This window comes from Lampetra planeri, chromosome 54 (assembly GCF_965212315.1).
Source record: "Lampetra planeri chromosome 54, kcLamPlan1.2.h2, whole genome shotgun sequence".
Classification (NCBI taxonomy): domain Eukaryota; kingdom Metazoa; phylum Chordata; class Hyperoartia; order Petromyzontiformes; family Petromyzontidae; genus Lampetra; species Lampetra planeri.
The window spans coordinates 753,077-767,508 of NC_136160.1; the positions used below are offsets into that span (position 1 = coordinate 753,077).

General features: G+C 49.0%; 2 protein-coding genes across 5 annotated transcripts; one reads left to right on the forward strand and one right to left on the reverse strand.

Moving 5' to 3' along the window:
* The first annotated feature begins 1,410 nt into the window (after positions 1–1,410).
* Positions 1,411–9,106, forward strand: TRADD (TNFRSF1A associated via death domain). Of its 4 annotated transcripts, none has more exons than XM_078617515.1 (5): positions 1,411–1,493; positions 3,756–3,920; positions 4,361–4,617; positions 5,360–5,630; positions 6,509–9,106. In XM_078617515.1, exons 2-5 carry the CDS (start codon positions 3,791–3,793, stop codon positions 6,787–6,789), a joined length of 939 nt encoding a protein of 312 aa, XP_078473641.1. In that variant the 5' UTR covers positions 1,411–1,493; positions 3,756–3,790; the 3' UTR covers positions 6,790–9,106. The 4 variants fall into 4 exon arrangements, with proteins under 4 accessions (XP_078473641.1, XP_078473640.1, XP_078473642.1 ...); XM_078617514.1 differs by lacking the exon at positions 1,411–1,493 and adding an exon at positions 1,518–1,641; XM_078617516.1 differs by lacking the exon at positions 1,411–1,493 and adding an exon at positions 1,518–1,621.
* On the reverse strand, positions 9,032–13,763 carry GINS3 (GINS complex subunit 3). The gene is made up of 3 exons (XM_078617517.1): positions 13,479–13,763; positions 12,326–12,556; positions 9,032–11,197 (listed from the first exon to the last, which is right to left on the reverse strand). Exons 1-3 carry the CDS (start codon positions 13,644–13,646, stop codon positions 10,964–10,966), a joined length of 633 nt encoding a protein of 210 aa, XP_078473643.1. The 5' UTR covers positions 13,647–13,763; the 3' UTR covers positions 9,032–10,963.
* Positions 13,764–14,432: the final 669 nt, after the last annotated feature.

The following is a 14,432-nucleotide window of genomic DNA, read 5'->3' on the forward strand; positions in this document are numbered from 1 at the left end:
AACCTGCCGCCACCCGACACAGCCAACTAGTTAGGTAAACAGAACGTGCCAATTCGTCACTAGTACAGCACTAGTGTGTAGTGTATAGTGTATAGTAGTGTAGTGTATAGTGTAGTATAGTAGTAAAGCACTAGTGTGTAGTGTATAGTGTAGTGTATAGTAGTGTATAGTGTAGTATACTAGTACAGCACTAACCGGTGTGTTGGAGAGCCAAGCCACAACATTTAGAATCTGAGTACGACGTTTCGCCAGTAATTACAACTAGCTTCATCAGGCGACAGCCAGATTTGTGGAGAAGTCCACCTGTTTCGTTCCTTATATCGAGGCGTAGATGTGGTGACCACGCTTCTGCGCTCTTGCGCCACGTGGGTGAGGAAGGGTTTCTGAGTCCTTGCTGTCTATTTTGTGTATTGAAAAAGCCGTACCAACGGTAACCCCTATTGAAGTCAGCTGCCCTTCGTATAATCGTAGGCATGCATTTAAATAATGAGCTATTTGATGATTCTCTTCCACGCAGCACTAAGGCGGTAGCTATCCGAACAGTTGAAGTTATTTCTATTTATTTTGATTTCGCTAGATTCTCTAATTAGTCTTGGCCAGTAGTAGCTAGATTTTCACGGAACTTCAACATTATCAAAATTAATTGAGTGTCCTTGTTGTTGGCACGCGTGTTATGCTACTGCTGACAGTTGTATTTGTACGACATCTTCGTTCATCAAAAAACTCTGAACATATCGTAAATATAATCAAAAATATGTGGGGGGATATGGCGGGTGGTGCAAACGTTAAAAGGCACCGCGTTGCGTCACGCGCACGTGTTCATCCGACACGGGGGTTTGGGTTCCCTCTCGTGCAGCGGTGAACGCTGCGCTACGAACCTGGCGAGCCGGGTTCGATCCCCGCTCACGGCCAACACCGGTGACGATTATCTGTACCGGTCCTGGGCCTCCCCTAGGTCGACTCGGCCTCAAATGAGTACCCGGTGCGATGTGTTTTCAGTTTCAGTTCCATTTATTTGGTATAGCCCTGTGAGCCATTCGGCTCTTGAATCGGGTGCAACCGCAACAAACAAAAACATGAACAAGAAAACATCTTAAAGTGAGTAAGTGACTATATGCAAACAGAAAATCCAAGAAAATCCGGCAAAATATTGCAGAAAAAGCACCGTACACCACGCTGTGTGCAAAAATCCCAGTGGGATGCAAGTCAAACAACCACAAGACAACTTAGATTAAGGCCATCGGTTTAACTCCGTACTACAACAAACAAACAAGGCCAAAGGCAGCCGGGCGTGGTGTTGGCCACCATGTGCCGTGCCGGCCTTTACAGGTGCTCGCAAACAGCACTTGCCCCTACGGTCTGTTGAGGCTACACGGGGGGCCTTTGTCTTTGTGGATGGGTATGGAGGAAGTAGTGCGCGCGCAGTGCGCGTGCGCACTGAGGCACGACAACGCGGAGGAAGTCGTTCCTCCTGTGGTCGACGGGTGCTGGAGGTGAGTCGCCGGGCGGATCACATTCAGAGGCGCGACGCGGCGGCCACTCGCGGGTCACGGCGCTGCTGTGGGACTCGCGACTTTGGCCACGAGACGTGGTGGTGGTGGTGGCCGTGGTGGTGGCCGTGGTGGGAAGGCCATCGATTGGGTTTGTGTGGTGGTGATGGGGGGAGGGAGATTGGGGGAGGGGGGAGATGGGGGGGAGATGGGGGGGAGATGAGGGAGATGGGGAGGGAGATGGGGGAGATGGGGGGGGGAGAGAGGAGGGAGATGGGGGGGGAGAGAAGAGGGAGATGGGAGATGGGGGAGGGGGATGTGGAGATGGGGGGAGGGAGATTGGGGGGAGGGAGATAGGGAGATGGGGAGATGGGGGGGGGAGATGGAGGGAGATGGGGGGAGGGGGATGTGGAGATGGGGGGAGGGGGATGTGGAGATGGGGGGAGGGAGATGGGGGGAGGGAGATGGGGGGAGGGAGATGGGGAGATGGGGGGAGGGAGATGGGGGGAGGGAGATGGGGGAGGGAGATGGGAGATGGGGGGAGGGAGATGGGGAGATGGGGGGAGGGGGATGTGGAGATGGGGGGAGGGAGATGGGGAGATGTGGGGAGGGAGATGGGGAGATGGGGGGAGGGGGATGGGGGGAGGGGGATGGGGGGAGGGGGATGGGGAGATGGGGGGAGGGGGATGGGGAGATGGGGGGAGGGAGATGGGGAGATGTGGGGAGGGAGATGGGGAGATGTGGGGAGGGAGATGGGGAGATGGGGGGAGGGGGATGGGGGGAGGGGGATGGGGGGAGGGGGATGGGGGGATGGGGAGATGGGGGGAGGGGGATGTGGAGATGGGGGGAGGGAGATGGGGAGATGTGGGGAGGGAGATGGGGAGATGGGGGGAGGGGGATGGGGGGAGGGGGAGGGGGATGGGGAGATGGGGGGAGGGGGATGGGGAGATGGGGGGAGGGAGATGGGGGGAGGGAGATGGGGGGAGGGAGATGGGGGGAGGGGGATGGGGGGAGGGGGATGGGGGGAGGGGGATGGGGGGAGGGGGATGGGGAGATGGGGGGAGGGGGATGGGGAGATGGGGGGAGGGAGATGGGGGGAGGGAGATGGGGGGAGGGAGATGGGGGGAGGGAGATGGGAGATGGGGGGAGGGAGATGGGGAGATGGGGGGAGGGGGATGTGGAGATGGGGGGAGGGGGATGTGGAGATGGGGGGAGGGAGATGGGGAGATGGGGGGAGGGAGATGGGGAGATGGGGGGAGAGAGATGGGGGGAGAGAGATGGGGGAGAGAGATGGGGGGAGAGAGATGGGGGGAGAGAGATGGGGGGAGAGAGATGGGGGGAGAGAGATGGGGGGAGAGAGATGGGGGAGAGAGATGGGGGGAGAGAGATGGGGGGAGAGAGATGGGGGGAGAGAGATGGGGGGAGAGAGATGGGGGGAGAGAGATGGGGGGAGAGAGATGGGGGGAGAGAGATGGGGGGAGAGAGATGGGGGGAGAGAGATGGGGGGAGAGAGATGGGGGGAGAGAGATGGGGGGAGGCCCTGGGGGGGGGGAGGCCTTCATAGACCACGGCTTGATGATGCTGATGGATAAACTTACAAAGTGATAGTTTGATGTATAAACTTCCAGTGTATCCATCAAACTATCAGTTTATCCATACGCCGCCGTGAAGACGCCCGTATGCATTATGTTACAACAGTAATCGTATTGTACATACGTTTCCGGAATTGGCAAAAAAAGTGTTTAAATAGTAAATGGATAATATATTAATGTTAATTGATTCTTAATTTAAAATGGCTCTACGAGCCCCTGAGAATAATTTACGGACCCTCAAAGAATTCCCGAACAATGGCATGTTGTCTTGTTACTGCTGCTGATGATGCATTGGGAGCGGTGATCACGGCATAAACGAATGATTCAACACATTCCGTGTGAAAGAGAACTCGCGTAATTGTTGACGTTTCGGTTAAGATCCATCGCCTTGGTTGTTACGAAGCGCCGAAGAGAAAAAGAGGACCATTACCAGTAACGTCGCCAATTCTGTATGTTCCTTCTATATTAGTGTTAGTGATGAAAATCTCTCGTCAGAATCCTTGGGGCAATGATAGCCTCGTATAATTATACAGAGCCAAACGATTCCCGAATGTGCCTCACTCTGACCATGTGCCCCTAATATTACTTAACATTTATTTTATTACATTAGATACATATTTTGGTAACAGGTAAACGTGGGTCATGAATTATTGTTTCTGTTCCTCATTTACAGTGGCGCTGGTTGACACGGAAGGCGGCCCCTTGAAAATGACGCAAGACTTCAAAGGCCAGGTTACGCTTCGGATTTTTCACGGGGTAAAGGACCTCCAAAAGCTATGGACAGAGAATCATGAAGACAAGAAACAACTTCACCAACTCATCTACGATGCCATCAAAGGTCAAATAACTTTATTGTTCCTTGGCCGTCACCCCTGTCGTCCCCATTCACTTGCGCTCAGTCTCCGGCCGCATGAGACACACATCTTCAGAACGTCCCGTAACCGATCATTTATCCATCACTGCAAACATCTTAGTTGAACTAATCCGGTACTAGAGGGAGATATATTTGTTTATCTGGAATGACTGCGTTTCTATTTTACCACACGCATTCACTTCTGTGACTGTATGGGCTTCCTGCATTGTGGCCTGCCAAAAATGTTTGAAAGTCCTATTTGTCCCGCAGCAAGGGTAAAGGTTTCCTGCTCCTGTCCTATGGATATACTGGTGTATATTAAGGGAATGTGGAGTTTCTGGTCATTGTGGCAGCCAGCGTGGGTGAGCGTTGGCCCGTTTGCTCGTTTAAGTGTGAAGACGCTTTGACGTGACGTGTCTCTGCAGGAGACGGTGATGATCATCCGGTCATCTTGAAGGTACACAGCACGCTGTTTGGCGTGGACCTGCGGTTTGACAGCAGGACGTCGTGCTCAGTGTTTCTGAATCACTACATGAATGGGGACATGGAGTTACAGCTGAATCGAGGCCCTGCATCAAACCATCAAGACAGATACACCATCTCCCTCCAGGTGCGAGATCAAGTCCTCGACAAGCGCGACTTCCATTTGAGCAAATGGCTCTGTCTCATCGGCCAAAATGAGGTGAGCCGCTGCTGCGATCATGGTGGTACGCAGGATTGTCAGGAATTGAGGTGGCTGAGTGCATGGCCGTAGATTGGTGTTGGGGGGTAAGGGGAGGGGCAGAAAGAGACAAGTGTAGGATTCTTTGTTTAATCGTAGCTTAGTTGACGACTACATGCAATTTGTGTATTTCGTTCAGTAAATGTCTTATTCGAGATGACTAAAGCAGTCAATAGTTTAATCCACTATTAGTTATAAAAATTTGTGTGAGGGGGCGTGTTATTTTTCCTCCCCCTCAATATTATAGGTCGGCCATTCATTGAACTTGGTAAATCTTTAAAAATGTATATATAGCCAATTAACAGTTTTGGTCTTGTTTGGTGCACTGTGGTCTCCAATAACATGACTTGATTATCATTTGTCTACGTCTTCATTCAGGCCAGTTAATTTCATCCCATCATAGTCCAGCCCTGCTTTCATCTCTGGTGGGTAGTCGTAGTCATTATCACGCTTAATTATTTTAGTCAACCCATAGTCATAGTTTACAAAAAAACAAAAAAAAACTGGTCTCCAATGACGACAAAAGCCACCATTTTAAAATTGTCTTACATTTAACCCAACACATTTCCATCTTTCTCTTCTCCTTTGGTGCTCTGCTTTAATGGCAGTTCCTTAGACACGTGTCAGCTGGTTGCCAGGGCACACTGAGGGCATGCTGGTGGTGAATGCAGTGTCAACTGGCTTGTTCTGCTTCCCTCCACAGCCCACGGCCTTGCAGGATGACGAGATGGAAAGAATGCAACAGGATTTGTCGATACTGAATTTGAACCCTAGGGATGCGAGTGGAGGTGACCTTGTAAATTCTAATGCTGGCCCGAGTTCATCTTGTCAACTGGGGGGCAATCGGTCAGCCAGCAATGTGGATTCGTCACCGCAAGCTTGTACTCAACCGGCCATTCCAACTCATGATGCATGTCTGAGCGCTCCAATGGTCATTCCAGAGAACACGTTTCTTTTCCAAGAAATACTATATGGTGAGTGAAATTTTTGTACAAATATTAGAGTTTGTGACCAAAACTAAGAATTCATGCCAATGAAAGGGAGGCTAACATTGACTAGACTTCTATCGGTGGTAATACACTGAGATTCAAAACTAAAAGAAAATTGTGAATTAAGTGATGCACTCTATGACTGTGAGGACACAGTGTACTGCCTGATGTCACGTGAAATGAAGCATCGTTAGCCCAGCCGCTGGCCCTGCTTGGCCCTGAACCAGATTTAGATTACTTGTGAGGCCAGAGTGTCACGGTTTAGTTCCAACTCGGTAGAGCAATTAGCCGGTGGGAAACCACCCATACCGTGAGGTTTTCCATGCTGGCTTGGCGTGGTTGAGCCAGTGGAGAAGTGGTGCTTGTTACTCAACCCATTGGCTGCCCTGGGCCCTATTCGTCTGATGAACCTGTGTCTTGGTCACACCCACTCAATGTTAACCCCACTGACCTCGGTTGTGTTGACTGGCCAGTCCCACTCCCATCACACCGCCACCCCCACCCTCTCCAATAATCACCTCTACTCCAAGCTTGTCTCCCATTGTCTACAGCCTCTTGAGATGCAGTTACATTCATATTATCATCACTAGTTCGTTCATTAGGAAACATTCTTGAGGTTCACATCTCTTTTCGATGCAGGTCCTAGCATGATGGCAACAAAACATGAGTTCCACATAAAACATAATTATATAAATAATATTTTACAGCCCGATGTCAATCCACTGCCTGTTGTGGAGGCCCATCTGCGAGCAGCGGCATTTGCAAGCAATTGCTCGCATCACTGTCTTTGCTGAAATCCCAACGATGTAATTGAATTGACCGTGCAAATAGGCGCGATTTTTGCATGATTGTGTGTTGCACAGACGACCGGCAAATCTCCGCAGACGATCACAATAACTTCGCAAAAAAAGTGGGCAACGGTTGGAAGCCTGTGGCTCGGCAGCTGATGAGAACGTGCAAGGGCCTGGAGGACCCGACCATCGAAAACATCGCTCATGAATACAACATTGTCTACGAGCAGGCCTTCCAGATGCTGAGAAAGTTCATGCAGAGCGAGGGAAAGCGAGCCACCTTGAGCCGTCTCGTAAAGGCTCTCGTGGATGAGCAGCTGTGCAATGTCGTAGAATGTCTGCTCGGCATTTAAAAGGGCTGGGTTGCGATGTCTGCACTGCCAAGGCTCTTGTACCTCTTACCCACTGCCATATCAAAAGCTGAGCCAGCACAACCTCATGCTTGAATGAAGTCGACTCACTTCTTGGGCAAAGGGTCTTTTCAACAGCACCATTGGATGAGACAAAATCCTTGTGTCCTCTTACAGGCAGGGTTGGGAATAATAAGAAATTATTGAAAGTAAATGCCCAATAATGTTTTATTTTAATTGGCTTATTTAGATAACTGACAGTAATATCCTCACCACTTAAAACTGGTGCATTAGCTGCAGCGAGTAACAGCATTTTAAGATAATGGGAGTATTTCATTGTGCATTATATAATTCCCTGGGACCCGTTGGAGTTGGATCCTGGTGGCTCCCACACCCCCGAGTATATTTTTATGGGTTTATTTTGGGTTTCATGCAAAACCGAATGTATTTATAAGAGGACGGAGCCATGATGTAACCATTCGGTGTGAAGGTTGCGTAATGTTTCTTGGAAGAATTCGCCAATGCATTGGTAAAATGTTACCCTACAGGTTTCTGCGACATTTTGCATGGGTATTGCCGATTTGTTTGTAAAAGACTTCGAACAGTTTTTCAATGAATCTAACATGCGTTCAAGCATTAAGTGTGCAACAGTTAATGTATGTACTTGTACAGACAGTCCCTTCGTCAGGCCACTGCTGGTTGAGGGCCTCCCTACGTAGTGTGGATTATAGGGGGCCACTTGATCATACTTCACCATAATGGCACCTTGGTAAAGTACAATTTTGCTGCACTGCCAAATGCTGCCCACTAGATCTAGCCCCGCAGCCAAGCAGTCCAGGCTCAAGCCTGCTTAGTTTCCGAGATCAGGTGCATTCCATGTAATTTGGTCAAAGATGTTCATGTATGTTAGATCTGAAAGCGTCCAAGTCCAAACTGTATTTGGCAATGGGTGTGTTGGCAGACTTTTTTACGGCGATATCAGAATATAGTTGGTGGATCACGAGGAGTGTGAGCCACGAATAGACTGATGGGGATGAAGCGTTCGTAAGTGTAGGAAGCCGATGAACAGTGGAGGTCTTTGAGCAATGCAGTATTCCACATTTTCCTACCGTTCCGTAAGCATTCTTGATCAAAACACCTCCCTGAAAACGTCTTAAGACTCAGTGAGGTTTTGCACCTTAATCTATGAATTGTTCCCCCCCCCCCCCCCCGCATCTTGCCTACGAAGTTTATTTGAAATTCTGCATCAAAATTGTAGCCTCATCATGCTCCAAACATTAGAAACTTCCTATTGCGGTACCATAGAAAATGTAATATTTTGTTTAATATCCAATTTTGTTGCGTGCTCAGCCAGGTGTGGTGCATTGAGACAGGGCAGGATGTCACTTTCCTTTTGTAGGGGCCAATCATTGGACAAACTTTGTTCACTTAGCACAAAATTGTTCTAAAATTTGTCAACCCCAGAGGTATGATGGACTGAGTTGACACTTGACCAAAATTTTAACTTGCAACAATTTGATTGCAAGTTGAGCACTGTATTCTTCCAGCCCTATGCCAAATTTATTTAGTTTTACAAACTGGTACACTTTACAAATGATATAAAGATTTGTAGCAATAATTGCCAGTTTTGTCTTAGATGTTAGATTTTTTGCAAATTTTACACATTTGGGGATGAATTGTATTTTTATGCCTTTTTTACCCATGGATTCAGGTTTTGGTAATTTTTACTCCTTCAATTACGAAGTATATTTTTTATTCGCAACATGTACTTTTGATGCGACCGATCCCTCCAATAATTTTTATATATAGTATACAAATAATCATGATTAAACTTAAAATAAGTCAGCATTGTACCATTACTGTATGCAAACATCACTTGCCTGAATGCGAGATTTGAGGTTTAAGGCCTCCGGTATGATTCTATGCAAGTTACCCCACAGTGAATGCATGAATGTCATAGACTGTTTCCATTGAGGACAAACAAAGTTGATCATTCATACAATACATTAATGTAATTTGAGTAACTTTACCTATTCCAATACTGTACAAAATTATCTCTTTCAACATTACCGTTTCCAGTCATTTACATGTGGTTTTTAGTTTGTTCCTGAGTATACTTGGATGATCCGTCATGTATTTTAAAAAGGTTGCATTTATTTGTCAATGTGAAGGACTTATATTTTTAGCCATCAATTTTCCAAACAATTCTTACCAAGTAGCCCTTATTAAAATGTTTACAAATGTATTGGAAATGCAGTTTTTTATTATAACACAACGTTTGAGCCACCCACATTGAACAGAATAAAATGTCAAGCCACAATGGATTTAATCACTCATTTATTATATTGTAATAAACACTCTTTGGTTCTTTCGGTAAAGTCACGTAGAAAATAAAATAATAGAATACGACGTTTCGGTTGCAACACAAGCAGCCAATGGTAAAACACAGACACGGAAACAACATAGGCAGACACATGCAGAGACACACCGAGCGAGACACATCAAGACAAGACAACTTATCTGTGCTGACACCTTAAATAGAGGGGGGGGAGGGGCCGGGGCAGAGATGATGGCTGCTTGTGTTGCAACCGAAACTTCGTATTCTATTATTACTTGATTTTATTTTCTACGTAACTTTACCGAAAGAACCAAAGAGTAATTACTGCAGTCACGAAAGCTTCGAATCTAGTTTGTATTAAACACATTCATATTACTTCGTGGTGTTGTTACTAAATATGCTTACAAATTGAAAATGACTAATCCATGCAATGAACAAGCATTTCAAAGACAATTATCATCAGAGCCACAAATTTCCAATTGGAATGTATGTGAAACTCGGGTAATGAATACACGTAGGCGGAAGATCACAGCTTGTGAACTACGCTGCTGTGGAGAAGAATTTTACATGTCCTGTGGACAGAAAAACTTACTTAAGTGTACTGTGAGATGTGAAAAAGCTAGACTAGTCAGACAATTATAGACAGAAAGCAAAGTAATTTGGACACCCAAGCTTGGTGTGATTAGAACAATATAGAAGGAAAAACGTAGAGACCTAGATAGTGCATTTTAAATGTAACGGGGAGGACTGCATATGAATGTTAGAACAAAATCGCAGTGTGGTCACAAATATTCAGGAATGACCAGAAAAAAGGTTGGAATTCTAATAAAAACCCAGTTTAGGTTATATACACTTTTGGTTGGGTTTATGGTCGGGCCCAACCTTATCGTGGCTAACGCCACACCAGCCTTGGCAGCAGTATCCAACTTCCTGCAGAGTCGCAATTAGAAGATCATCGACATACATAAAATACGGTGGATCAGTAGGGAGCCACCCCTTTCCCAGCGTAACGATCGCCTTCCCATTGGAACAATCGTAGCATGATTGAAGGCATCTCAGACTATTATAATATGTTGAATAGTCCAGGAGCAAGAGGGCATCCCGATTAGAATGTATGAACTGTTTGTCATCTGAAGAAAACCCACACATGCAAGGGGGAGGGGGGGCAACACTCAATCCCTTACAGAAGGAACAGATTATATTACGCAATGCCATCTCTGTACCAAGTCAGGGAATGGCACCTCAACGCCTACGGGAGAAATTTCGCAATATTTGTGCAATCCACCAACCCTTGCCTCCAGTGCTGGATCATAGGTGTGCATAGCCACCACCGCCTGACTAGATACATAGCCAGGCTGTATATCGCGGCTCGAACTCAACTTCTAAACTTAATTCATGGGGGGAGCGGCAAAAAGGCTTTTTAAGTCACGGCCACGTAAGTTTAATTTCCAGCGCTATAGCCTCCGCATCGATCGTGCATTGGAGCTGCCGCCCTTGAATCAACATATAAATGTTGCTCCCTACTGTGTGGACCGGAAGCCACTTGAAGGGATCTGAGAGGGAGCTCTGATCTCTGCTCACGTGGGCTATTCTCAAACATTGGCGGTGGTTGGTGGGGGGGTCGCACTGCTTTGCGAAAGCCCCGAATTAATTTTTGATCTCATGGCATGACACTGATAGCACAATTCAGATAAAACTGACGGATAAGACAAAAATGGGAATGACATCGCCAATGGTGTCACTAAACACTGTAAAGCGGCACTTTGGCCTGCAACTCTAACCGTTTTTTGTATCGCAAACGATACACGCACGTCGGGGGCACGGTAAGGCACAGCGCCTTCACATCCTGTCAAGGTCGGCGAGCTTGCGCTTCCTCATGTTGCTGACGATGGCCGAGGCGGTGAGCTGCGAGGCACGGCCCTGCTCCCACGCCGCCAGGGCCTCCAGGCTGCGCTGGCCACGGCGGAACAGCGCGCGCTCGCTCACGTCCAGCGGCGCCGTCAGCGCCGACGTGTCCTCGTCAAACGCGTTCTGACACGCGTCCATTACGCGGCGGAAACGCCCGGAGAATGCCTGGCGGAGTGGAGACACGTCGTTGCATTAATCATTAACTGGACAATTTTTATCCCCCCCCCCAACTCAAATATCAGTTTAGAAATATGGCAGTCAAATTAGGACGATGTTATTTCCAACTGTATGACATCACTTCCACTTCACATTTTGCGAGACATTTTTATTATATAAACGCTGGCATTTGAGTTGGGTAATTGATGTTGGGTAGTCAATGTGTAATATTCGTGCAAGAACATATGTTTACATGTACATTCAGTTAACACAATTATTTGTTTGCATATTTTAATATCTGTTGTGCCACGTGAAAAACGAGAAATGAGTCAGAGGCCAACGTTTGCTATGGTCCAACTGTAGAGGCTGATATCACGATAGATGGAATCAGTCTAAAATTTACGCTCTTCGGGAAAGAAACTTGTCGATAAAATGGTGCAAAAACTATCTCCGTAGAATTTGTAAAGCGCACAGCTTTTGCAGAAGCGTGGGTAAAGGCATAAAAGGTGGACAAAACCAACACCCACATTCGCCCAAGCTCTGTCGTCCTATATTTGGATGTTTGGCCATCTCACCTAAAAGGTCACCAGCAACGGTTCAAGCAAGCTTGACGAGACAATGAATATTGAAACTGGTTCAGAGTTTGCCTGTGTTGAACCAATGCGGCTGAAGATATGCTGTTGCAGTGTTCTGCATTGCAAGGGCCATTTGCGAAGAACACTGTGCTGGAGCGTGGTCAACAACACGGAGACCCCCGTGTGCACGAAGAACCCACAACAAAGATCCCCTGTATAGCCTGAACAGACTGTAGGGGCAAATGCTGTTAGCGAGCACCGATGAAGGCCAGCACGGCACACGAGGTGGGTGGCCAACACCACGCCCGGCCGCCTTTGTCTCAGCAGTGGCGATGTTTACACATTGCACCAGGTACTCATTTGAGGCTGAGTCGACCTAGGGAAGGCCCAGGACCGGTTCAGATAATCGTCACTGGGTGTTGGCCGTGAGCGGGAATCGAACCCGGGTCGCCAGGTTCGTAACGCAGCACGCTAACCGCTATCCCACCGCTCCCCACTACCCACAACAACACGGAGACCCCCGGTGTGCACGCAGCACCCACAACAACACGCACAACAACACCTGCAGCAGCGCCTGAGCGATCTCCCCGCTCTCGGGGCTCTCGAAGTGCAGCAGCTGCGTGCCCAGCGCGTAGTAGTAGGGCCCCATCTTGTGCAGGTCCACGACGCCCGGGTCTGCGCCCAGGACGGTGCGCCAACCCTGGCGGTACCCACGCGGCGTCTCCACGGACACGACGCGCCGCCGGTCGCTCAGCCCCTTGGCCATCCACAGCGGCAGCTCCATCTGCTTGCCCTGTGCGCGCCGAGACGGCGCCGCGGTTAACATCGCGCGCCTTCGACGTCGGGGGAGGCACAATGGGACCTGTGGCCTCCCGCAACCGGGATGCTGCCCAAGTTTAATGGGAAGCGCATCCAAAGGTCGCCGGAGTGATTTCATCTCGTTGCTATCAGTTGCGTTCCAAGGGTGAGCAACACAAAACAAAGATCCCCCGTACAGCCTTTACAGACTGTAGGGGCAAGTGCGGTCAGCGAGCACCTATGAAGGCCGGCACGGCACACGAAAGGGGTGGGTGGCCACCACCACGGCCGGTCGCCGTCGTTTTCCCAGTGGCGATGTTTACACACCGCACCAGGTGCTCATTTGAGGCTGAGTCGACCTTGGGGAGGGGGTTTAGATAATCGTCACTGGTGCTGGCCGTAGCGCAGTGCGCTCACCGCTCCATCACCGCTCCCCGTACACACAGTACACACACAGTACACCCATGCACACACAGTACACACACAGTAGACGCACGCACACTACACGCACACAGTACACACAAAGTACACGCACACAGTACACACACAGTAGACGCACGCAAAGCACACGCCACGCACAGTACACACAGTACACGCACACACAGCACACGCACGGTGCGTTGTCCCACCCCCGACCGCATAGCCGCATGAGTTAATTCAAACCACAGCCATAAATATGCCACATCGCATAAAACCGACCACGCGTAAGGCGAGGGCAGCCTGTCTACAGTTTGCTCTGCCACCTGCTGCACCTCCGCTTAGCGCTGTTGGCTCACGCACGCTGCTAGATTACAAACCACGTACATAGCCGCCGATGTTCGGGATAGGGCTATCGCTACGAAGTGGGTAGCGAGCTATGGATCGGGCCTCAGTCCTGTGGCAGGGCTGCTCATGTCATCGTCCCGTGGTGTGCGCACCGCGGGGAGGCCAGCGTCGTCGCTGCTCTTGTCCAGGAACCCGAGCCGCGGCAGCGCCACTTCCACCCGGCACGGGACCTTCCCGTGCGTCATGAGCACGTCGTCCAGGCTCAGGTAGTTCTCCTGCAGGCCGCCCGGCGGCACGCGAGCGTAGCCTTCCTCCTCCATGCGGGAGAGGAGAGAGGGAAGAGGAGAGAGAGGAGAAGGAGAAGGGCGGGGAGAGGCGAGAGCGGAGATTGCGACCCACCACGGCCGCTTCCCGCCCAAAATGTTGAAACTGGAAGATGCGGAAGTCGTCGGGGGTCACGGGAGCAGCCGTCAGCCAATGGGCTCGGCGCTCGCGGCGTGACGTCATATTGCTAGGTACCCTTGCAGGTGGAACCTCGGTTAACGAAAGGGATGCGTTCGCCAAAAAAAACCCCACACGCGTTAAGCGAAGTTTTCGTAAATTGGAATGGCGTTTCCCTCCCGTTTAATGTGATGCAGAAAAACTATTGGGATGTGTTTTCGGACAGACATTGTAACTCTACTCAAAATACAACAATAATAATAAAGAGCACATATTAAAACGGTTGAATGATAATAAAATAAAACCTTTCAGGGAACTCACCAATATAATACGGAGGTGTCACCGTTGGACTGCAGGGGTACCGTCGATGGGTGGCGGCAGCCTCCCGATGGTGCGCGGTGACATTTCGTTAACGCGAAAATTCCATTTCGTTAACGCGAAAATTCCATTTCGTTAATCCAAAAGTGTCCTTAGTTTTTCAATAGCGGCGTTCACGCGAAATTTCGTAAACCGAACGTTTGTAAGTCGAGGGATACCTGGACTGTAATGACCCAATATAACAAAAACTTAACGAAATTTCGTGAATATTGGAGTACTGTACTACTTTATGGCAGTGTTACTGACGAATGCGTTGAGGTTTTACCCAGTTATTATTTGTCCTCGTG

Excerpts from the sequence above, each read along its gene's own strand:
- TRADD (XM_078617513.1), top strand. The coding sequence starts at position 3,725 with ATGAATTATTGTTTCTGTTCCTCATTTACAGTGGCGCTGGTTGACACG. Across the intron at positions 4,618-5,359 it reads GTCTCATCGGCCAAAATGAG|CCCACGGCCTTGCAGGATGA; the intron begins GTGAGCCGCTGC and ends TTCCCTCCACAG. Across the intron at positions 5,631-6,508 it reads TTTCCAAGAAATACTATATG|ACGACCGGCAAATCTCCGCA; the intron begins GTGAGTGAAATT and ends TGTGTTGCACAG.
- GINS3 (XM_078617517.1), bottom strand. The coding sequence starts at position 13,646 with ATGGAGGAGGAAGGCTACGCTCGCGTGCCGCCGGGCGGCCTGCAGGAG. Across the intron at positions 12,557-13,478 it reads ACGACGCTGGCCTCCCCGCG|GGCAAGCAGATGGAGCTGCC; the intron begins GTGCGCACACCA and ends CGGCGCGCACAG. Across the intron at positions 11,198-12,325 it reads TCGCTCAGGCGCTGCTGCAG|GCATTCTCCGGGCGTTTCCG; the intron begins GTGTTGTTGTGC and ends CCACTCCGCCAG.